General features: G+C 32.2%; 1 protein-coding gene across 1 annotated transcript in view; it reads left to right on the forward strand.

The window, feature by feature from the left end:
• Window positions 1-24,613, forward strand: part of LOC127710910 (aspartate--tRNA ligase, mitochondrial-like) — a 32,234-nt gene extending 7,621 nt beyond the window's left edge. The window contains exons 2-18 of the mRNA XM_052216872.1: window positions 701-885; window positions 1,603-1,698; window positions 2,362-2,463; window positions 3,756-3,879; window positions 6,144-6,190; window positions 7,522-7,593; window positions 8,510-8,614; window positions 9,456-9,629; window positions 11,960-12,067; window positions 12,588-12,650; window positions 14,206-14,358; window positions 15,522-15,576; window positions 16,276-16,356; window positions 17,911-17,990; window positions 20,362-20,472; window positions 23,338-23,413; window positions 24,431-24,613. Of these exons, the coding sequence (XP_052072832.1) occupies window positions 701-885; window positions 1,603-1,698; window positions 2,362-2,463; window positions 3,756-3,879; window positions 6,144-6,190; window positions 7,522-7,593; window positions 8,510-8,614; window positions 9,456-9,629; window positions 11,960-12,067; window positions 12,588-12,650; window positions 14,206-14,358; window positions 15,522-15,576; window positions 16,276-16,356; window positions 17,911-17,990; window positions 20,362-20,472; window positions 23,338-23,413; window positions 24,431-24,591 (1,793 nt within the window). The 3' untranslated portion in view covers window positions 24,592-24,613. The remainder of the gene's footprint in view (window positions 1-700; window positions 886-1,602; window positions 1,699-2,361; window positions 2,464-3,755; window positions 3,880-6,143; window positions 6,191-7,521; window positions 7,594-8,509; window positions 8,615-9,455; window positions 9,630-11,959; window positions 12,068-12,587; window positions 12,651-14,205; window positions 14,359-15,521; window positions 15,577-16,275; window positions 16,357-17,910; window positions 17,991-20,361; window positions 20,473-23,337; window positions 23,414-24,430) is intronic.
• The last annotated feature ends 1,799 nt before the right edge of the window (window positions 24,614-26,412 follow it).

Consider the following 26,412-nt stretch of genomic DNA (forward strand, 5'->3'; position numbering starts at 1 on the left):
TATCTATTGACATGAGCTCCCTTTCGATTTTTGTAAATTTTAGATTTTACGTTTCCGAGTTATGGGGTTTTATTCATTAAAAAAGGGGGTGATTTTCAAGTTTTTGGACAATAACTCAAAAATGCTTTCCGAAGTTTTCATGAAACTTTGGTGAATTGTTTATATCTATTGTCGTAAGCTCCCTTTTGATTTTTATAAATTTTAGATTTTATGTTTTGAGTTATGGGATTTTATTCATAAAAAGGGGTGATTTTCCAGTTTTCGGACAATATCTTTAAAGTGCTTTGAGCCTTTGATCAGTTTTCATGAAACTTTGGTGACTGGTTTATATCTATTAAGATAACCTCCCTTTAGTTTTTCATAAATTTCTGATTTGACATTGAGAAGTTATTGAACTTTATTTTTTGAAAAAGCGACGGGCGTATCATGCGCTCATGGTGCAGCTGTTTATTGTTTTAATACTTTTACACCAACTTGGTTAAATTTCTTACCTATCGATTAGTTTGAATTTCTTATAATAGTTTCACTTTTCAAGATTCCATCCTTTAAGTTGAAAAATGTGGTGATTAATACCAGCTGCCTTATCAGTTTTGAAGTTAACAAAAAGTAATGAATGAACATTGAAATAAAGATACATGTAAATGCAACATATATATGCTCATCATGCAACTTTATTTCATTTACACAAAATTTGTTACAGAAGTTAATGCAGTTAGTAGTGCAACTAGCTACACCAGAAGAAGCCATCTCTGTGGAGAATTGACTAAAGAGAATGTAGGCCAGGAGGTGACATTATGTGGTTGGATTCAGTATCATAGATTCCATGGACACTTCTTAATTTTGAGAGATTGGTCTGGTATTGTTCAGGTTGTCTTGTCTGAAAAGGTAAATTTTTGTTCAAAAAAGAGTCTTAACATGCTAAATAGAGAAACTAAAAATTGTTAGAAAACAAATGTTTTTATGTCCCACCTCGGCATTAAGTGTTACCCTTGTCCGTACGTCCAAAAATTAGTTTCTAATCTCGAACTTCAGTTTGCCTCCACCAAATGTTATAAAACTTATTCACAATGCTTATTACCACAAAACACAGATCAAATTTGAATTTGGGTTGCGTCACTTTTACCTTTCTTGAGTTATCCCCCCTTTATAACGTTATATGGAAGTGGGTGCATCATCTGTGTCCCATGGCCACATTGTCCATTTTTTTTTTAACAAAGTGGAATTCAATCTACATGTATGATTGGTAGCTATTATGTAAATGGACAGAAGAAGTGGCAAGTGAGTTATAACAGAAATCATTCAAATATTTTTAGCTTATAAATTTATAATTAATTGAAATTTCTTCAGGTTATGAAAACAGATACTGCATAGATAAACTCGGGTAAATATAAGAAAAAGTCACCACAATTAAATTGCTTACAAATGACACATGGCTTGGCTATATTGATTTCAATTCCCCACAAGTTTTAAAATAATCCTTGATGAAACTTGAATTGAACTACTTACTTTGGTGATGAGATTCTGAGTGTATTATTATTGATTAACTTGTAAGTCAAGTGTAGATATTAATACTTTATTTTTTACTTTTTCTCTAATTTTCAGACAGCCTCAGAGCTTGATACAGATAATCTTGCCCTAGAAAGTGTAATGGAAGTGAAAGGCATTGTCATACCTAGACCAGAAGGACAGGAAAATATGGTACATATTAAAGTCATTTATATCAGGTTTATAATGACTGAAGTTCCCTTGTACTTCATAAAGTCATTTCTGTTGATAATAATAAATAAAGCACACATTAATTTGAAGAAAAAAATGTTTAAGAAGCAGTTTTTCTGTTTTTTTATTCTTTTTTATAAAGTATTAATTTAGTCCTTGCCCTATGTACCTCTAGGCATAACAAGGACTATTTTAGGTATTTACATGTAGGTCATGATTTACTGAATGATCATGTAATTATGTAACTATATTAAATATTCATTCATTACATTTTTATTAAGTCAGAAATAGGCAAGCAGGACTTAACTTAGCTTACTATCAGTATACTAGAACATGGGTTGCAATATGCAGCCCTTGTGTGAATAAAATAGCTAGATCATAAAGTAAGAAATTGGTGGCCTTTCCACAAATGTTCCAAGTTTACATCATTAAACATGTGCATTACATTTAAAGATGGTTTGTTGAATTTTACAGTTCTGCATCTTCAAATCTTTCTGGAGAGAAATCTGAAATAAATTGGAAAATGGTCTTTTCCTCAAGCTATTGTAGCTTTTGTTGTCTGCTCTATGGTCGGGTTGTTGTCTCTTTGACACATTCCCCATTTCCATTCTCAATTTTATTTCAATCATATTAACTTTATTACAGAATATGAAAACAGGAGAGATAGAAATTGAGTCAAGAGAGGTTGAGTTATTGAACCAATGTAAGGACAGAATACCTATTGGTCTTGGTGATCATCTACAACCAGTAAGTCTACAAAAATTTACACTAGGCCTTTATTTTATATTACTGTTGATACATTGTTATTTGTGCACATGGGGTACTCAAGTTTATGCACATGGGGTACTCATATTTGTGGACATGGGGTACTCATGTTTGTGCATATGGGGTACTCAGGCCATAAAAAAAGAATCCTACCTACCTACCCACTGTCTGTACCTTTGGGTAGGGTTTGGGCTAACTAAAATATTTTTATGTGTGGCCTCATGTTTGTGCAGATGGGATACTCATGTTTGTGGATATCAGGGGTATGAGTTAACCACAAATGATGTCAACAATGAAGAACACATTTTATAAAGGCTTTTTTGCAGAATTTGTCAAAACTACAAAATTAAGTACATGTAACCAAGAAAATGCTATTTTTATTAAGTCCACAAAAATGTGTACCTTTAAAAAAATCCACAACATAAATCTTTTAATTGGCTTAAGCATATATATGCAGGGGGTATTGTGACAAAGTTTAATATCATTTGATAAATCGGTTATAATTTTGAAGCAATATTACCACCATTTGTATAGGAAGGAGACATGGTATGATTGACAATGAAGCAATAATCTACCAAAGATGAACGGAAAAGAACTTAAAACTGGAAGTACAGTACGGTACACCCTTTACAACACAAAACCCATTCTGTACAGTAAACTTTTAATGGCTACAGGATAACAAACCTGAAACAATTTATAAGAGAAACAATGGCCTAATTTAGAAATAATAGCATGAATTAAAAAAAATTATTTGGGAACGACAGCAACCAAAAATAATCACTGGAATACAATCCTTAGACACAGTACAGACAGGCTCATAAAGAATTTTGCAGGATGAACATGTGTGTCTGTTCCCAACCCTCTCCCCCCAAACTTGTGATAGAACAAGCTATAAATCAGTTGAAAAGAACTTGATTTATCAGATGGTACTTGGCACAAAAACTAATAAAATGACAAAAGACACAAAGTTTCAATTTCTATGGTAATTCATATATATATTGCATAAGAGTTTGTACATTTGGTAAGTTTTAAGTGACATGAAAGCAAATAATAGGGCATGATTAAGAAAAAAATTAAATAAAAAAGATACAATAAAAATCAGTTGAGGAAAGACAGACATCAACATGGGAACCAGAATTAAGACAGAAAGACAACTGTCCACACTAACCTAGAAATTGAACAACACGAGCTGTACCAAATCTGGGGGTGAAGTGTTAGCAGTGTCTGTTCCATACTTATCGTTTGCCATGTTACATTTTCTATTACTGTTTTAGTCCAAAGAACCATCAAGAATGGAATACAGATATTTAGACTTAAGAAATACATTTATGCAGAAAAATCTGAGAACCAGATCTACAATGGTGATGAAAATGAGAGAATTTCTGTGCAATGACCATGGTATATTTGTAATACTAATAAGAAAAATGCTGATTTTCTGTAAATTCAGAAATTATGGCATGCATTTATTATTGCTAATCCTAGGCCTTGATGACTGGCAAAATTGCAAAATCTAATTAATGCGATTGCATAAATATCATGAAGAAAAAGTACATTTTTAGCTCACCTGGCCCAGAGGGCTAAGTGAGCTTTTCTCATCACTTGGCGTCCGTTGTCTGTCGTTGTCGTAGTCCGTCGTCCTCAACGTTAACTTTTACAAAAATCTTCTTCTCTGAAACTACTTTGCCAAATTAAACCAAACTTGGCCTAAATCATCCTTAGGGTATCTAGTTTAAAAAATGTATCCGATGACCCTGCCCATCAACCAAGATGGCCGCCATGGCTAAAAATAGAACATGGGGGTAAAATGCAGTTTTTGGCTTATATCTCTGAAACTAAAGCATTTAGAGCAAATCTTATATGGGTTAATAATGTTCATCAGGTCAAGATCTATCTGCCCTGAAATATTCAGACGCATCAGACAACCCGTTGTTGGGTTGCTGCCCCTGAATTGGTAATTTTATGGAAATTTTGCAGTTTTTGGTTATTATCTTGAATATTATAATAGAGATAAACTGTAAACAGCAAAAATGTTCAGCAAAGTAAGCTCTACAAGTAAGTCAGCATGATCAAAATTGTCAATTGACCCTTTCAGGAGTTATTGCCCTTTAAAGTCAATTTGTAACTATATTTCGTAAACTTTTGTAATCTTTTACAAAAATCTTCTACTCTGAAACTACTGAGACAAATTTAACCAAACTTGGCCATAATCATCATTAGGGTATTTAGTTTAAAAAATGTATCCGATGACCCCGCCTGCCAACCAACATGGCCGACATGGCTAAAAATAGAACATAGGGGTAAAATGCAGTTTTTGGCTTATATCTCTGAAACTAAAGCATTTAGAGGAAATCTGACATGGGGAAAAAAATTATTCATCAGGTTTGTATCTATCTTCCCTGAAATTTTCAGATGAATCAGACAACCTGTTGTTGGGTTGCTGCCCCTGAATTGGTAATTTTAAGGAAATTTTGCAGTTTTTGGTTATTACCTTAAATATTATTATAGATAGAGATAAACTGTAAACAGCAATAATGTTCAGCAAAGTACGATCTACAAATAAGACAATATGACCAAAATTGTCAATTGACCCCTTAAGGAGTTATTGCCCTTTATAGTCAATTTTTCATGAATTTTTTGTAAACTTTTACAAAAATCTTCTCCACTTAATCTACTGGGCCAAATAGAATTAAACTTAGCCATAGTTTTCAATAGGGTATCTTGATTGAAAAATGTATCTGATGACCCTGTCATCCAACCAACATGGCCGCCATGGCTAAAAATAGATCATAAGGGTTTACTGTAGAAGTCTAAGGGAAAATTGTAAAAAAAACAATTTCAAATGGTCACAACTTGAAAACTAATTTAAATAATGATAAGGGGTCTTCAGTAACTATGGTAAGACTACAACATATACAATGGGATGACCTGCTTTTAATTTAACTACTGGGCCAAATTAAACCAAACTTGGCCTCAATCATTATTAGGGTATCTAATACTATTTATTATGATTTTAACCTTATTTTACATGATTTCCAAAAACACAGTAGATACAAGTGAGCAACACAGGCTCTTGAGAGCCTCTAGTTTTACTACTGAAGTTCTGAATGCAAATTTTTATTATTGGAAACATTAAACTGTCACATTTTTTTGGCATTGATAAAACATCACAATATTTCTGAATGTACAGTACCCAATATTTTAAATTGATATTAACTATAATTATTTTTATTGTACTCTATATAACTGTTAGAAACTAGATATAAACTTGATTAACCTGCATGCATATAATGTTCAAAATTTACATATTATTAGTAATAACAGCCATGGCAATTGTATAAATTAGACCAAAAATTTCTGAAGGACATGAAGAGTAAGTTGATATACATAGAAATCTTTCATATTCAAGTTGTAAGTTGGAAGTCAAGTTCCAAGTCTTATCATTCATAGGTGAGCAGAAAATGGGAAAAGGGGGGGGGGGGGGGGGTTCATCATATGTGAAAATGAATCCAATAGCTTGGTCTTGCAAAGCGAGGCAACCATGCATATAAGGGTTGGAAATGTGGTCTTCCATTGGAAAATAGAATGTGTAGTATAGTGGCTGAAATTTTATCTTGCAACTTGGGTATTTTTAAGACGATAAATATATGTTATCTCTATTGCAGGTTTTGTTGATGTGGAGACACCTACCTTATTCAGAAGAACACCAGGTGTATGTAGACACTTATTTAAGAACACAGTGTTCATTATTGTTATAATATTACATGATGTTCTCCCTTTGTAAACAACATGGCCCAGGCAATGTGAAAGTGACAACAAATCTATTGCTTGCATGATTTATTTTCTAAGTAATATTAATGTTTTGTTCCAGTTTTTATGCCCCCGCCGTAGGCAAAGGGGACATTAAGTGTTACCTTTGACCATCCTTCTGTCCATTCATCTGTCTTTCTTTCCTTCCTTCTGTCCCATTTTTTTCATACACAATGCTAAGAACCTAAACTGGCGGACAGAGTTCAAATTTGGGCAGTGATGTACTTACCGTTTTAGAGTTATGCCCCTTTTATAACTTGGAAGATTGCAAAATTGCAAAGCTTGAGTGGAGGCATTCCTGTCCTTAGACACATTCTTCTTTTATTTTTTTGAATTGTAAAGTACATGTAACATTTTAAGGGAATATTCTTGTCATGTGTCTTTTTTCCACTCGGTATTTGATCCAAGTTCCGGGGGTTTGTCCTGGAATAAAATCTTCTTCCCCTCTCTCTGTTGAGCAGCTGGTTGAGGAGCACACTAATGAAAACACACAGGTTCATTAAAAATTCTAATGCAATTTTTAAGTAACAATTTCTTTTCATTGGCTAAAAGTTACCGTCAAATCCACAGTTGACCAGGCGTAACTAAGGAGGGATCCGCCATTTTGAATTGATTGGATCAACAATTGTTCGATTACTACAAAATTATCGAAAATAAAAAAAAAGCCTACCTCGAATTCGCCGATTTAATGTGATTTTATCCGAATTTGAATCGTAGAGGTAACGTAATAACCTCCAGATTGTAAGTTTTCATTTGTATGACGTCACACTCAGTCATGACGTCTTTGCGCCAAAATCATTCATGAAGTTTTGCGAAATTTTTTGTATGTCAAATTTATACATTTTTTCAAGCTCTAACGTATTATTTCTTTTTGTAATGCATTAGAATCGGAATAATAGTACTGCAGTTGAAGAGTTGCCACCGTCAATTTTGATTTGACGGTTGCAAATTTCCGTTTTACTATCTCCGCTACGCGTCGCCAGTAAAACTGCATTTGCGACTGTCAAATCGACAATTGACGGTGGCAACTCTTCAACTACAGTACTGTTATTCCTTAAATGTACAGGCATTATTGTCTATTTTAGTACACTGCATTATTATTGATAATAAGATTAAACATTTTAATTAGCTACTAAAGATATATTTCCTGACTTTCTTTAGAAAGTGTGGATATGTTTAGTTGATGGAAAAGATTGAGTTTGAAAATGTCAGAGCAGAGTTTTGATTTTTCAGGGAGCTAAAGAGTTTGTTGTTCCAACCAGACAGAAAGGAAAATTTTATACATTGCCTCAAAGTCCCCAACAGGTATGTTTTCGAGGACTATTTGTTCAGTTCAATAATAGTTTATTGGAATAGAAAGATTATTTAAAGATTTTCTGTGGTACTAAGGAGATGAATTGTATATCCATGAAATAATTAGACCAATATTTGAATTTGAATTTTAGTTTTAAAATGAACATATTGTGAACTTTGTGATTAAATTGCAACAAGAGGCTGTCAGATTGACATCCAAATCAGATTTTCCTGCATGAAAATGATATTTGCAAATCTGGACCCCCAAACAGGATCAAGTTAAAAAATAAATGAATTTTTGTAGGGTTCAGAAATGGAAAGGTCAAAATCAATTTTCACTTTTTGCTACTTAAAGGTCTACAACTCAACATCGATAAAAGCTAAAATCATGAAAATCGAATTTGACCTTCATTTAGTCACAAGAAACAACATATCTAAATTTGAAAAGATTTCGTATTATTGCATGACAGCCGGTTACCGGCCTGGCCACCCAGCTGCCTGCCATACATCACCAAATTAATAACCGATATTTTCCTTAGGAAATCTGGCTAAACATGATTATGCTTAATATAAAAATAAGAAGATTTGGTATGATTGCCAATGAGACCAGAGACCAAATAAGGTAGAAGTTGACAATTATGGGTCACCTTACAGCCATCTACAATGAGCAAAACCCATACCGCATAGTAAGCTTTAAAAGGCCCCAAAAGACAAATGTAAAACAATTCATTCAAGAACACTAACAACCTGATGTATGTAAAAATCAAATTAACGACAAATAGGACAAACAGCAACAAAAGACAACCACTGCATTACAGGCATACAGACATTGGGAAGATTTAGAGCTTGACATATTGTTTAGACTATTATATGATAGTATATAATGGACAATGAATTCTAATAAATTATGTATAATTTTGTATTCTAGTTCAAACAGTTGTTGATGGTTGGTGGTATAGACAGGTACTTCCAGATAGCTAAGTGCTATAGGGATGAGAGTAGTAAACCTGACAGGCAACCAGAATTTACTCAGGTATGAGGGTAACTAGACTTCCACAAATTTTAAGAATGGAGCCTTGAGTGTGAAATAATACAATTTCAATTGCTTGTCATTTTGGTATTCCCAGGTCAACAAAAGGGTCAACGGACAGGTGTCAATACAGTATTTCAAACTCTAAATTCTTGTGAGACGAAAAAATTTAAACACATAATGGTAAATATCCTTCATGAATGTTATCTTGAACTTTCTTTAAAGATTTGGGGATCTAACAAGTTTATAGTGCACAGTCAGGGGAGGTAAATGATACTCTTCTTTTGCATGCCATTAATTTTTTTTTCCTGATGACATAGCAAAGAGAAGGGAGTATAAATTACCAAAAGTTTTTAACTTTTATACTTTGATTTAAATGCATTCCATAATGAAATCTATATATTTTGATCACCATCAGACTACAAAATCTTTAGCCATAAAATTGTTATAAAATTTCAGAAACAAAGTAGAAGGAGAAGAATTTTATAAAGTTTTATGAACAAACTCCGAGAACATTATTATAACATGATTAACATTCTCCAAAAACAGTGATACAAGGGTGTTAAAAGATAAAGATAAGTAATAGAATAATTAGAAAAGATTCCCCAAATGATCTTACATTAAAAATGCAGCTTTTCACACTTCAAATGTACAGGAAACCATTTATTCAGATCAATATTTCATGTCAATTTTTAACTTAGTTATCTGTAGGTCTAAAGAAAGGAGGCATTCAACATATTCAATAGATGTTTATGATGCAATACTAAAAAAATAGAAAAATATATTTTTTGTTTTAATTAGTGAAAAAAGAAAACGGCACTGATTTTGAAATTAATGGTTATAGGTAGATATAGAGATGTCATTTACAACACAAAGAGAAGTACAGGACTTAATAGAAGATTTACTACAGTATTGCTGGCCAGAAGGGGAGCTAACTCTTCCATTTCCACAGATGACTTATAATGAGGCTATGGAAAACTATGGAACAGACAAACCTGATACGAGATACGACATGAAGGTTTGATTTATAGTCAGCAATATACATTTTGATGAAATTTCACAGTCTTCATGATAAAAATGAACATGTATCTTGAATATTATTTTATTAATTACCTATGCTAAATTACAAAACATTTTAAAACCTAATAATCCTAAAGCAAAGAGAGTATAAAAACCAAACATTTAACAAGAACAGACAAAAACCATCGAGAGATGTTTTGGATGAGTTTTTACAAAAAATGAGATTTATATTTGAGAAAGTTTTAACAAGAAGAACAAAATGAATTCCTCTGTAGTGATGCAAGTATACAGTTAGTATGTGATTTAAAGGTTGATAGGTGATTGACTGCAGTATTTACCTTAAACATTTTTTGAAGGAAATTGGGATTGACTCAAAAGATGGTGTTCATGAAATTTTAAGGATGGCAGGTTTAATAAATAAAGACAGTGATAGGGAATATAAAGGTCAAAATTAATGCATGGGGCACCACCATGTGAAACTTGTCTAGGGAAAACACTAGGCAGCTAAATATAATAAAACTAAAAAAAGCAAATATAATAAAAAAGAGTGAAAATATACAGTGTACATTTATATTAAGATCATGGCTTCCAAAACAGTCATATATTCCGGACATTTATAAATTCACCGGACATTGTCCGTCTGGGAAAAGCATGAAACGGACATCTACTTTTAGTTTTCAAGGCTTTCTTAAGAGAAGGTCATTTTAACATAATTTTAAAAAAATTGGAAGTTTATGCGATCTTTTTGACCCGACCTTTTGCCTTAAACAGCAACACATTTCCGGTCATAAAATTGACATGATGAATAAGTACTATCAAAACAAACCCTACTTTAATACCTTCTCATTTTAATCAAGGTTAATTAGTTGTCGGACATCTCAAATTTACCTGTTCAGGCAACAGGTAAACTATTTTGTACCGGACATTGATCGGTCTATTCAAAGTTGTTTTCTTACATTTCAGCGGTTTGCATCTAATTAATTTAGTCAAAAAGATTAAAATTATCAGAAATACATTTATAAATATGATTTGATGAAAAATTTAAAAAGGTTTTAAACGAAAAATCGTCAGAACCACATTGTTTGAACTAGTACATGGGAAAGGAGTAGGTCCGGTAAGGGCCGATTTTGGCCTCAAAATTCAGGTTCATCTGATGAAAGATTTTGGACACTTTTTAAACACTTAAGTGTCTACTTCAGTCGATTCAATTTGTTTATGGGAAAGATTTGAACTGATTTAGTCATTAAAGACACTCAAATTCAAGCATAAATATGAAAAATCTATCAAATATGTCATAATATGTCACTTTTTAGATGGTTTTTGTCAAAAATGAAAGTGGCCGCATCTGTGTTCATTCTCAACCTTTATATATGTTATGTATTATCATCAAATACAAATAACATTTAAATGTTAAGAATGAACACAAATGCGGCCACTTCCATTTCAGACGGAAACCGTCTAAAAATTAACCAAAATGCAAAAATTTCGAAGATTTCAGTAATTTAGCATGACTTAATGATGCTAGCACCCGATACATGTGCATTATATTGTCAAAAACAGCCCATATTTATGTAACAGAAGTATTCTTCTTTCCAATAAATAGCTGAAAATGTACATTTTAACAATTTTGTAAAACTGCTATATTTTGGGGCCAAAAAGGGCTCTTACTGGGCCTACTACTTTAATTATGTATCCTAATTCTTCAAAAATGCTAAAATTATCATTGATACCTTTATCTAACATTCATTTCGAGTATTTTCTTGGAGAAATACAGTGGAAAGAGCTACTTTAACTCAATCATGCTGGTCCATGTTTTACCATTGTCAAGTGAACATCCGGTATTAAGAAAATGTGCTTTTTTAAAACGAAAGTAAAGTTTTTGACAACGTTATTTTGCACAAATAAAGAGTTTAAGGCAGATATTAGTACGCTGATGTTGCACACTTCAAATGATGCACCGTCAATTTAACAGTTTACGTCAGAACATCGAATTTATATCAAAGTAAAGTTTAATATCGTTTTTTAATGTCAATCATTAGTTATATGATGGCCAACTGATTACCATAATTGTCTTTTGTTACTAAGTCTTAAGGGATTAAAATCGGGATAAGACATATAATGTCCGGCTGGCTCAAATATTTTTTGGAAGCCCTGATTAAGATAGATAAAAACTCTATAAATTGTGTTTACTGTAATGTGAATATGTGTTAATCATTGCAGACTGTCCAGTGAGATTTATCTGTACCTTTGTTTTACTGTTATGTGTCATTTGCCCCATATGCGATTTTAAATTTTCATTGTACCTAAAATTTTTATATTTTTTTTCAGCTTGTAAATTTATCAGAAAGTTTTTTATCCAGTGGTATACATTCTTTTGAAAACACATTGAAGCAGGATACAGGGGAGATAATTGGACTTAGAATACCAAAAGGAACAGTAGGTATTTACAAATATTTATTATAGGTTATAACTTAAATAATCACCATCAATGACATTAGGGGGTTAATATTGAAATTTTTGATTGTTATGTTTTCCAATTTTTTTATTTTAAGGATGATTAATCGAATTTCCTTAGACCAAAAGTTTATAAACCTTTATAAAATAAAAATTGGTTAATTAAAATAAATAAATGAAACATTAGAGAAAAAGCACTCAAAATCCTCCGTGAATGGTTTTCGTCAACGTAAAATGTGAAATGTAGTTCCATGTTTTGTTCTGTAGAACTACTTTAAATAACATAATCTCTCATCAAAGATGGCAGCTGTCACTGTAATATATTTTTGAAAGATACCAAAAATTCAGTTGACATTTTATTTTACCACAAGTGTTTTATTCACATAGAATTATTTTAAGAGAAAGAGAGAGAGCAAAAAGGGGAAATGAAGAATAAAAAAAAAATGAAGAGAGATGTGTTTTAATTTTTGATTATTTTTTTATGTGAATATTTTATTTTCAGAAATACTTTTCAAATAGAGAAATGAATGATATCATCAATAGTCCAACAATGCATGACCAATGCGTGAGTACATATTTTTCATAAATGTAATGGAATAGGTGATTTATGAACGTGAGATTGTAGATTATTAACGACAAGAACACCATAATGTCTTCTTTAAGGGTTACATATGGTGCGAATGGTACATTTGATAAAGGTTTATGAATGTTGGAAAATATTTATATCAGGTGGTTTATATATTATATAGTGTTTGCCATATGTAGTGTAGTAGTGTATCTCACTTTTGAATTTTAAAACATTCCAAAAATGTCATTTCTATACAGTGGCATTATAATGATGCTGCACATATAAATATTTACTTACACGGAAATTAAAAATAAAGATAGCATACTTGTTTAGGCTTATGAAGTGATGCTTGTTTTTTGCTAGTTTGATTTTTTTGGGGGGGGGGGAGGGTGGAGGAAGAAGGGGCCTGATTTCATTCATGTGTAGACAAAATTCATACTTGATCAAAAACATGAATTCTGGCATATGTATAAGCTGGTGTGTATAAACTGTAGTTGTGTATCTTTATCCTTAACCATATCTTCATTTAAAGGCTTCCAGATCCTTAAAAATATGTCCATGCTTAGAATTACCTAAAATTTATATTTAAACAAAAAATTTGCAACAGTCAATTCTACTTTCACATCTATATGCATTGGAGACAGTGGAAGATTACCTCCCTTCTGATATTGTTAATTGTTAGGTTCAAGTTGTCTTTTTTATGGTTTGCTAATCTTGCTTTATGAAATCTTTACTGAGTTTTGAATGTCTCCTTGGTATCTTCTGCCTCCTTATTACTGATCGTGATTAGTTTAAATATCTGATTACCTTGAAATTCTTCCATGTTGCCTCAGAGGACATCTTCCCCTACCCCATAAAAATGAAATAAATCATTAACGATGAAATTGAAAACGATAACACCCTCCCCATCCCCCGGAAAAAAAAGCAATAACAACAACAATAGCAAAAAAAACCTTAAAAATGAAAACAAATTAAAAAAAGTTTGAAAAAAGGAAAGTTGGTACCTGTGAAAATATAAATATAATTTTCATTGTATCTCCAAAAAAAGGTTGATAAATTAATTTCAATTAAACATGAGCAAAATTAAACTTCATCCTGCAACACAATATTTTATTTTACACTGCAACTGTACAGTCAAATTGCCTTTAACATATTTTCACTCAGCTATAAACAGGATAGAAATACTTGGCAAAGCCTCACATTCTACCTGCTTCTAAGCCTTGAGGTTGTACAAGTACACGTTATATTTCGAGACAATGTTTACTATGAATTCATCATTATGAGTGGGATACTAATTTTTGTGGAATTAGTGGGTAATGTTAACCACAAATTGATATGTTCAACGATGTACAAATTCTCTATATGCTTTGTATGCAGACTTCTGCAAAGCAATGAAATCAAATATCTGTGAAATACAATTTTCCCTGAATCCAGGAACATTTGTATCCACAAATATAGATAAATCCACAGTAGTTAATCTATATTTATAAAGTATACATATAAGCTAGTAAATATTTCTAAAATCATTAACAGATTTTTTTTATCACTTCAGGAAGTTACTAGTATAAAAGTAAATGATGGAAATGCATGGAAATGTCCTTTCCAAAAATACCTGAAAGATGACACCAAAGATAAAGTTACGTCTCAGCTGAAGGTAGAAGCCAATGATATAGTTGTTTTAGCACATGGCACTGGGCACAATCCAGTAAGTAAATTGTTAAACCCCGCCGCATTTTTGAGCCTGTCCCAAGTCAGGAGCCTCTGGCCTTTTGTTAGTCTTGTATGTTTTTTAATTTTAGTTCATTTATATGTTTTGTAGTTAAGTGTGACGTCCATTTTCACTGAACTAGTACACAATTTTATTTAGGGGCTAGCTGAGGACCACCTCCGGTTGTGGGATTTTCTCGCTGCTTTGAAGACCCATTGGTGGCCTTAGGCTTTTATCTGCTGTTTGGTCAGGTTGTTGTCTCTTTGACATATTCCCGATTTCCATTCTCAATTTTATGTGATTTTAATTCACGAAAACAAATATGTTTATTCAAGCAATTCCTGATATATGAATACATAAGTAACCCAGGTTGCAAACTTAGGGACCCCTATATTTTTAACAGCCTCACTTGACCAGGGAATTATTCAAATGAGTTTAAATAAAATTGAGAATGGAAATGGGGAATATGTCAAAGAGACAACAACCCGACCAAAGAGCAGATAACAGCCGAAGGCCACCAATGGGTCTTCAACACAGCTCTCATAGTTTTACATATTTAAATAAACAGTGCAATTGTTTTTACCTGATAAACATCGTAATAAATAATCATTATTTTATAAGTAGAATACTATTCATTTAGCTTTTCAGCTTGCTTAGTCATGTCAAGTGCAAGAAGTAAAATAATGAAGTGTTTTGTCATTATTTAGTACCAAGGATGATTCTATACCACATTTGAGCAGGTGTCTACTTATGTCTTTTCAGCTTTAGTTTTTCATTTCCCCTATTTTAAGGAGTTATTGGCTTCCTTTAAAACAAATTTTGTATTTGATTATAATAAGCAAGGAGACAAAGACATGTAGTAGTTGCTTACTTTAAGATAGAGGAATTATGGAGCCGTTTTTTTTTTCAGGGGTTCAAATTAGTGTGAGTCTATATATATAGCTAAGTACTAGGATTTGTCTTTTCTGGGAGGGAACTTTTCATTTTTGAATTAAAAAAGTCAAGGACCTATCACTCTTTCAACTGATGCTTTATATAGGTCATTTGATTTTCTTATAGAGTGCCTTTGGCCTGAAATTCCAATGGTCCTGAGCCTTTCATAATTTAATGCAAATTTGTACCCCTGGGTTTAGCTAAGAGGTTCAAACTTTATATTTTAGCATACAGCACTTGGAAAAATAAGAACAACTGTAGCCAATGCTTTAAAATCAAAAGGTGAGTTGTTGAAAAAAAATACTTTGGATTCATTTATTTTAAAGGATACCAGTTTTCGTGGAATGAGGAAAAAAAAAAAATTCAAAGATATTTGATTTCGTTGTTTAACAAAGTCTCCTTAAAGACCTATAGAAAAAATTGAACTTTACTGGACATTTAAATTCATTATTTCTAATACCCAAAAAATACAAGAAAATTGGAATCTCTTGAATAAAAATGAATCCACAGTACTAAGGAATAGTATTATTTTATTTTTGCTGCCATTGTATGTAAATATAGAGATTTGCTCCATTGAATACTAGAATATAGCAACTGGGATGGTGATTAACTTATTTTTGGATACTTTGCTTTGTTTTAGATGAAGGCTGCCAGTAAACAGCAAAATTCTTTGATTTCTTCTTGTTTCTTTGATTGGTTGTTTAAACCGTGGTCTGTCTTTAGTACACAGTTGAGGTTATACCATAGAAAAGTATGTTATTTTCAAAAAGTGCTTTAAAAATACAGGTGATGAATTTCTAAAAAAATAGTTATCAGTTTATGAATATGAAATAAAAGGAGATTTGAGAGTATAGATTGATATAACTGTAACATTTAAAGACACAAAAAAGCAAAAGACTTTTTACTCCTAATTTAAAAAAAAATTAATGGCATATAACTTGTCAGTTGTTTTAATGATGTATATATTTTATTCCATTTCAGGTGTACAAATAATAGATGAAAATAAATTTGATTTTCTGTGGGTTACAGATTTCCCATTATTTCTTCCAAAAGAAGAAGGAGGTAATGTGTTGTTGTGTACTGTTAATTAAAGTTGATTTTAAGTGCCAATCTGCCTAAGAATCAGGCAGAGGTGAAAACGTGACAAACAAAAACCCACTCAAGTTGACATTAATTTATGTTCAAATTGTTTCATGGTGCACGAATATAACATTCGTTTCCTCTTCCTGTTTTGGTAACACAAGATATAATTTGGTTGAAATGCACTAGAAATTAACAATTAAAGGGAGATAACTCTGTAGTTTGCTATCATTCTAACCAAAAGTTATCTAGAGATTTCTCGAATTACCAGAACAGCAGAAACAAAAGACCTACCATTTCTAACTCAGGATGAGGGTAACTTCAAAATAGGATAGATTGGTCGGTGGGTTTTTTTCAGCCATGTTTTGAAATTTTTCTAAATTGCCTGATTCTTACAAAGACTGGCACTTAAGTTGGAAAAAATTGCTAACAACAAGTGACATCTTTTTGTATAGACCACACTAGAATTTACTATGAATGAAAAAACTTGAATTTGTTATATAATGACAACAACTCCCAAGTGGTGACATTTTAATGTACTCTCAAACAGTTTTGTAGTCTGTATATCAAACGTAATTGTACAAAATGAATTTACTACAATTCAAAGGAAGTCATTTGGGGGAATTTTTAATTTTAAAATTGTTATTGGCTTCATCTCTTGCATATACATTACATTTTAAGAGAGAGAACAGAATGGTTGACTCAGAGTAAGAATACTGTTATTTATAATTACATTATTCTGTGGCATTTGTTATTGTAAATGATGAACAATGGACGAAAATGTGTGCTTAGATATCAGGAAATGCTGCATACAAATAATGCTCTCAAAATTTTAAATTTGAGTATTTATTTTTTTTCAATTGTCCCAATAGTAAAAACACTGCAAACATTTCTGAATATTCAGTAATGTGTCCTGGTAGTGTACATCTTCCTATAAAGAGGTGACTTTTGAGCTAGCAGTTAAGCTCAGCATTTCAGTCAGTCGAATAAAGTGACTTGATGATACAACATTAACAAATTTAAATAATGTTTGATTTTAATAGACATTTGTGCAATCCAGTCCTAAAACGACTGTAATATTTGCCACTATACACAAAGCATCCATTCAGTAATCAATTAAACAATCAACTGATAGTTATATTGTTTTGATCAGATGGACAGATAGCACTGAATATTAACAATCAAGTTATCACCACAGGCAGATTCAGGGCATACCCATCCTTCCATTTGATCCCAAAAAAATCTTATTTTGCTTAAAATAGTCCATTTTTTTTGTCTCTACACTCTGCTGTAATTGGACCATTTTGGGCAATTACACCCCATTTTCTGGATTCTTCCTGATCACTCTTGTAGTACCCCCATTTTTTTTCCACAGAAGATGAAATTTTGATTATAAATCTCCTTGAAATTTTGTCATCACATGTTTTGAAATATTATAAATAGTTTTGTATGCTGTATCAAGTTTTAAAATTATATATAGTGCATGCTTGCTAGAAATTAGAACAGATATAATTCTTATGTGTTTTCTATTTATAGATGGGTTAGAGTCTGCCCATCATCCTTTCACAGCACCACATCCAGATGATGCTGAACTTGTAAAAACACATCCAGAATTGGTATGTTTTTCTGCAGTCAAATTATGATAGCCCAATCCCATCTAAACACAATAATTCAAGTCCTTTTGACCTGTCAGTACAAAGTACTAGCTACATAAATAGTAATACCTACTAGCAATTACAGTCCATCAGGAGTTACATCTATTTATTGGTAGTGATACAAAATGACAAGATACCAAGCTTTAAAAGTTTCACAAATTATGTGTTGGTGCTGTTTCAGTTTTTCTCTAATGCCTCCTTCAACCTGTTTTACAAAATAATGGTATGAGATTGATTCTTATGACAAAACATGTGTTTCTAGAATAACCTTCATCAAGGGTTGTAAAAGGAGAGTGAAAAAGGGGGAAGGGGGGGGGGGGGGGGGGTGGGGGGTAAGCGCATGGAAGGGTCATGTGAGTTTTCCCATCACTTGGCGTCTGTCATAATTAACTTTTACTAAGAACATCTCCTCTGAAACTACAGGCCAAATTTAACCAAACCTGGCCACAATCATCAATGATGTATAATACTTTGTACGAGTAATTACTTGTACGATGCTATCATACAAGTTATTACTTGTACAAATATAATTGTAAAAGTAATTACTTGTACAAATTTTGTTGAGAAAAGGATAATAACTTGTACAACTTACTATCTTTGAGTTATATTTGTTTCTTCCTTCTTTTTTTTTAATGTTTTATTCAAAAACTCCTTTCTTTGGGTTTGTTATTTTAGTTTAGTCATTAATTGTGTTGTGTTATTTTTTTCTTTTACTATTTTTACTTCTTCTGTATTTGTTTGTTTATTTTTGCTCAGTAGACATCATTCAGCGTAAGTATTTTTGAAATTTATATTGTGTTTGTTTTTCTTTCTTTTTTCTGACGCAGTCAGTATAATTTCGGTTTGTGACCCATTTATAAAGGACGCTTCACTATGGTAACGGCATGCATGATGTCACAAATCTTTACTCTGATTGGATGAAATAACGGAATTGAACAAAAACCGACAAAAAAAGATATATGCTACAATAAAAGGAAAACATTACGGACATAAAATCATACTTAAAAATATTATCCAGATAAATAAAAATAAATTCAGAAGGTGTCAATAAGGTGGCACAGTAGTATTTACATTCCGGAATTTAGGGTGCTCTTTTGTGTACTCAAGTCAATATATCTGAACAGTGTGATTGGACAAAAATACAGTATCTACTGAACATACTTTCCAAAACTGAGGGATGAATCAGGTGAAGAAAAATATGAAATAATTTTACATACAAGTGAAAATGAATTTTTTAAAAATTTTGAAATTTTGTATTCACTGCATGACAAAAGACCTAAAAGCACTAGTGGCCTTAGGTTTCTAAAATAGCAAAAAAGTAAACGGTCATCATACATATTCAAATTAATTTCTGAATATGATAATGAAAGTACCTCAGTTAACTGTTATGTAGAATTTTGGGCAGTGTTAGAAAGTGGTGAAAATTCTAAAAAGGCTACCATTATCCCTATGGGCCAGGACATACTACCGTGCCAGCATTATCACCACTGTCAGACTGTTTGGATTTTGTAGGCTTAGCATGAGTAGGTTCATTTGATCTACCAGGTCAATGTACTGATTTGTTGTGAACTTCAAATAGTCAAGGTAGAATAATGATTTGTACAAGTTATTATCTTTTTCTCAATAAAAATTGTACAAGTAATTACTCGTACAATTGTATTTGTACAGGTAATAACTTGTATGATGGCATATGGGACAAGTACATTAAACAGCAAAAATGATCAGCAAGACAAGATCTTAAAATAAGTCAACATGAACAAGATCGTCTGGATACACCTTATTAAAGTTATTGCCCTTTAATGACGATTTTTTCCCATTTTCTTTGCATTTTTGCATATTATCTTGAAAACTATAATATATCATAGATAAAAACTTTAAATAGCAAAAATGATAAGCAAGACAACATCTGCAAGTAAGTCAGCATGACCAAAACTGTAATTCGATTCCTTATTGAAGTAACTGCCATTTAATGAGGATTTTTCCCAATTTTTGCATTTTTAAATATTATCTTGAAAGCTATAATAGATAAATAGAAACTTAAACATGACTAGCAGGAAAAGATCTATAAATAGGTCAACATGAACGAAATTTTCAATTAGCTCTTAAAAGAGTTATTCCCCTATAATGATGATTTTCACTAATTAGTGGCCATTGTTCAAGAGGCAGGTGAGTGACACAGGCTCATTAGAGCCTCTTGTTATGATCTTTGGAAATATTCAGGCATGAGATTGTAGATGCGTTGGCACACATCAAACTAAGAAAACTTCCCTGCCGTAAACAACATCTAAATATACTATTATGCAAATTTATTATTGAATACAGTTGATTGTAGGTCCGAAGTCAGCATTATGATTTGGTGTTAAATGGATTTGAGATAGGAGGTGGATCTATACGTATACATCAAGAGAACTTACAGAGATATGTTCTGACAGAGGTTCTCAAGGTATGCTTCAATTTTATGTAATGGAGACAGAATTTTAGCCTAAATAATAGAAAAAAAAATTCAGAGTTTTAGAATCTAATGCATTCTTGGTAATATTTTCAAAATCATACACCAAAATGTTATGTGATTAGTCAACCATGTCCTTAACAATGGATCTCCTTCCAATTGATATGTTGTATCTAATGACAAAATGAAGGTCAAGTTTAATTGATATTTAGGATTTTCACCATTACAGTTACAGAATTACTCTTGGCTACTGTAAATTCAGAAATTATTGCATGCTTTAATTATTGAGATTTTTGAAGACTGAATAAAAAACGCTTGATTAATTAATGCCACAGAAGGAAAAGCTGATATGTATCAGATATCAGAATATGAGTTCTTAATATTGTGATACTTAGCCAGTCGCATTATTCGCATTAATAAAAACCTTGAAATAATTTCTTAATTTACTGTATAATATGGTGGCCAGTTTTTTGTCTGGCCTGCAACGAAAGTCATAGAAGGCGAGACACTGGTATTGCTTTTCCAGTGACGTCAGCTTCAACAATTGTTAAATTTTCTGCTTAAGTTAGTTTGATAGGAACAACTTGTGATTGATCAATGATATTTTGTATGAATTTGCATTACTATCAGTACATATTAGTTTGATGACTATTTCGAGGTCCTGCCCCCTAGATCATGGTCCAATGACTGAATTAATCAGCAATTTTCAATGATAAGTTTTCTGCTTAAGTCAGTTTGATAGCAACTACTTGTGATAGATCAATGCAAATTTCTATAAAGTTGCATTACTATCAGTACATATCAGTTGGACATCTATTTCCCTTAAGTCATGGTCTAGTGACTTTCAATTAATTAGCAATGTTGCTCTCCATCAGATTGATTTTTGCTGAATTTTATGCAGACAGGCAAGACATATCTGTGTCATCTTGAAAATGGTGAAGGAAGCAGGAGTGTCTAGAGAGAACCACTGACCGTTAGTAAGGAAAATCGGCAATCCTACACAATAAGAGTAGCATTAAAGGCCCGTTTTTGATTTTAATAAGACACTAATATATGCAGCAAAAACTTGTGTAATTTTGACAGCCTCTTTTTTTTCTTCCTTACAAATGCGTAATTTATACCCTTATAACATTTTTAATATCAAATGATTATTAATGTCACAGTACCCAAATTGCACCGAGTACCCAAATTGCACCTATTCAACAAAAAGTCATCGTTTAAAAATGAGCAAATAAAATATGTTACAAGCATCCATTTCTTAAAAAATGAATAGTAAGCATGGACTTATGTCAAATTGTTCTAAATATTTGAAGAAATAAAACAAAACATCTGTTATTCGATTTTTAAGGATGTGAATTTAAGCATGGATGCAATTTGGGTACTCCTCATACAGAATCATGGATCGTTTGGAGGTCGGTTCAAACCTATTTTTCTATGATTCAATATGGATTCAAAATTAAATTGGTGTAACTATATAGTAAATAAGGATACGTCTACAAAATAAACACCGAATGGAAACTTTTGTCTGGATTATAAAAAAACATAGGTGAAAAAACTGTCAAAATAGGTGCAATTTGGGTACCCTCACGTTACAGTTTTAAGAGATATACAGTTTTAAGTTTTACAATCAACAAAATGTAAGTTATAGGTCATATGGACTCTTAAGTACCTAATCATGTGATGGTGTTTGCCTCATCTGCAATAAATGGCACAGATTGTAAAACATAGGGCTAATATGGTAGCAGAAGCAGAAACCAGCAAAACTCTTTGTTTAAAGTATTATGATTTTTAGGGAAAACATGTTGTTGTCAGGGTTTACTTTTTTTTTTAAGTGCATTGAGGGGCCACGTTGGCCAATTTGTCTAAGTAGTTGAACTACTGAACTACTAATCACTAGCCTGTCAACACTGAGGTTGCTAGTTCGAATCAGCATGTGGCAGGTGCACTCGACTCCAATCTTTATTGACTAGGATTGTTAGTTTTCCTACAGAAGGTTGTTGTTCTCTCTGGGCACTCTGGCTTTCTCCACCTATACAAACTGACAGCCACGAAATAGCACAAAAGTGCTGAAAGTAAACACCAATCAATCAGTTAATCAATTAAAGTGCATTGGTCAACATTAAGTTTTTAGGGCTCAATGGCCTGTGATCTAAGTTTGTCTAAGGTGATCACTTGACTGTCAACACAGTGGTTGTGAGTTGGAACTTGTGTCAAAGTGTGGTTGACTTCCATCTTAGTTGACATGAAAGGCCAATTTTCTCTCTATACTCTATACTCTGTCTTACTCCACAGGAGGTGTTTAACACAAATAATCAATCAACTGTTTTTGTGATTACTTTGGTTTCTCAAGATAAGAGGGATATCTGCTAACATTTTAGCAACATAAACATCAAGGTAATATCAATGCACTCATGAATATTTAAACCCGCTGCATTTGTTTGCACCTGTCCTAAGTCAGTGGTTGTCGTTTGTTGATGTGGTTCATAAGTGTTTCTCGTTTCTCGTTTTTTATATAGATTAGACCGTTGGTTTTCCTGTTTGAATGGTTTTACACTAGTCATTTTGGGAGCCCTTTATAGCTTGCTGTTCGGTGTGAACCAAGGCTCTGTGTTGAAGGCCGTACTTTGACCTATAATGGTTTACTTTTTACAAATTGTGACTTGGATGGAGAGTTGTCTCATTGGCACTCATACCACATCTCCTTATATCTAAATAAGAAATTGATATAGGACAGGTATTGCGAAAAAAGTGTCCCTATATATGTAATCTAAAATCCTCAAATTGTTGAATTCTGATGAAAGATCAATATATAGTGACAGAGTGTCATTGAATGTAATTATTTCCTTTATTTTGCTAAAGGAAAAGACTGATGATTTAGAACATCTGCTTGAAGCGCTAAGCTATGGTTGCCCTCCACATGGTGGCATTGCTTTAGGTGAGTGATGAGTCACACAGGGAAAGTTACTTGCAGAAAGTATAAAACATAAATTTTAATCTAATACCATGTTTACATGAAAAAGCAAATTAGAACAGCCTTAAGTGTAAATAAATACCAGTTCACTTTGATATGTAGTTCCTATATACATTATAGTTTGAAAAATATTATTCTTTAATTGGAAATGATATATCAAGAAGTCTAGAAGTGTTTGATAACATCCTTCCTCTATATTCACTGTAAAAGATGTGATTAATTCTGCACGAAGATAATAAAGCTGAAAGGAATGTTTTGTTTCTCTCTTCAATATCGAATTTCAGTTTCAGAAACAAACCTTTTCAACTCAGAATTTTGAGAGCTGAAAGTATGTAGGAACTCTCTGGTCTTTTTTAATGGAATAATGATGAAAATGTCATCATCTTCTTACAATTGATGTTTTTCATTTCAATCCTTGTGTTGTCAGTTAAAAGAAGCTTTGTCCAAACTCATATAATTCATTTGGAACTAAACCACTTGACTTGAGCCCAATTGCCTGTTTCTATTGCCTTCAACAGTTTGTACATTGCAGTGAGTTTAAAAAAGTTTAAAAGCTTAATCTGAAGAAATGACTGACTAGCTTAAAAATATTCAGACTCTATGGGTGACAATTTTATTTCAGTTATCCAAAAGAATAATTGACATTTACAATATAAAGATAAAGTGATATGGTAATAATGGTAAGATTGGCAAATAGACAACTATCAACAAAAGTTTAACTAAATAAACTATGCTATTTAAAAAAAAAACATGACCCTGCTTGAATAATATTGACAAAAGTAAAAGACATTTTAACCAAGTCACATGTATATCCCTTCCAGTCCTTGTTAATAGACAAGAAAGTAAAACATATACGTGTACCGGTAATTATTTACATATATGATTGTTGAATCAGATTGGCTGCCTCACAGCACAAATAATGCTTCAATTATAATGAAGTTATGATGATAAAAATGACATTTAAAGCTTCACTTTTTGCAGGGTTAGACAGATTGTTAGCAGTGATATGTAGAACACCATCAATTAGAGATGTTATAGCTTTTCCAAAGGCAGGAGAAGGACAAGACCTGATGAGCAAAGCTCCTGCTAGTTTACCTAACAGTGACTTAAATCTTTACCACATACAAATCAAATCTAGTTGATAAATAAAATCTTCTTAGTGTATTACAATGTCTTCTAATTGTTTATTGGATTAATTATTACTGTGGGATCATTAATTTTCATGTGTATAAATTTTTCGTGGAACAGGGAAAAATAGCATTTTCTTGGATATTTGATTTAGTGGTTGTGCAAAGGTCTGCATACAAGCCTAATTAAATTTGTGGTTCACATTTACCAACGAATTCCATGAAAATTGGTTTCCAACAAATAATGAATCCATAGTAATTGAAAATATTCTGCTTTTTTATGTCTTTTTCATATTCATATTCATTTTTGAAGTTTTGTTTCACTAGTCACAAAAGTTGCTTAAGGAATGACAAATCTGTATATCTTACAGATACCTTTTCTAGCACATTTCTTCTGATAAGGAAATTGTATACATCTAAAGATTTGTTTATGGCACTATATGTCAGCCTTGCATTGTTAGAGGATATCTATTTTAGCTCCCCTGGCCTTTAAGGCCCTGTGAGCTATTGACATTGGTTGGCTTCTGTAGTCATTGTCTGTTGTCCATCATCCGTCTGTTGTCCTTTGTCCATCCATCTTCATAAACTTTAAAATAATCTTCTCTTTGGAACTACTAAGCCAAATGATAGCAAACTTTACCTGAATTTAATTTAAGAACTGCATCAGTGGTTTGATTTAACAACAAATATGACCTTGTTGCTAAAAATAGAACATTTTTGTACTTCAAATTGATTAAATTATTCCTTAAAGACAATTGCTCCACTTCCTCACATGAACATATTGTTGACTATTAGCAACAGCTATACTTACTATTTCGCTAAGCGTTTCTACTCATGAGGACTTACTATTGACTATTATCAGCATCTCAATGACTATCTGGCAATTGTAGGCTTTTCCCAAAATGATTCATTTTAACTATATCTCAAAATAGGAATTTTTATTATCAAAGAATATTTTTATAGGAAGTATTACAATGAAATGTCATAGACACGCTTTTAGAATAGTACTACAATAAGAAAAGACAAACAATACGTACAAAACTATATTAGCATCCATTCTAAATATGTAACCAATTATTGTATCAATTGTAAAAATAGTATCAAATCAAGGATCTGACACTTAACTTTAAGTGTATTCCCCTTCAGTTTCTTCTTTGTTGTTGAGATCTTCAACTTATTCACATGTAATGATATTTAATGGGTAACTTCTCACCCATCATTTTAATAGTTTTAGATCTGATGTAAACAAATATCTATTATGCGCCCAGTCTCATTACCTAGGGTTCATATAACCCAATCCCTAATTTATTCTTGTTTAATTATAGTAATGAGTCATATCCAGTGATGAGACATGTTACATTGGGATATAAATTTAGTCAACCGTACTTTACTGATGTTCAAATCTTATAAATCGATTGTGATGACGAAAGACGCACGTTTCGTCTACAAAAGACCTTTCAATGACGCTCAAATAAAAAAAATTGAAAGTTAAAAGGCTAAATTACATTTAACTCAAAAAAGGACAAACACGTTGATTTTAAACTAAACACTAATTCGGACGAGGTTCATGGCTTAGATTAGTCACAATAATACGCTGTTATGATGCCCTTTTGTTTCCGTTTTAGTTTCATCAGGAACATTGAGACCCAAATATGGGATGCCCAAATACGTAGAATCGTTTGGGGCTATAAGACAAAAACGGTCATGAAGTGAACTGCCAAATTCATCTAAGGTCAACTTTGCCTGAGGAGTTGGAACCTTAGTTTCCTAGTAATTTCTTAATATTTCAACGGGTATTTGTTAGAACAAAATCATGTAAGTACCGATTCATGGACT

This window comes from Mytilus californianus, unplaced genomic scaffold (genome assembly GCF_021869535.1).
Source record: "Mytilus californianus isolate M0D057914Y unplaced genomic scaffold, xbMytCali1.0.p SCAF_8, whole genome shotgun sequence".
NCBI lineage: Eukaryota > Metazoa > Mollusca > Bivalvia > Mytilida > Mytilidae > Mytilus > Mytilus californianus.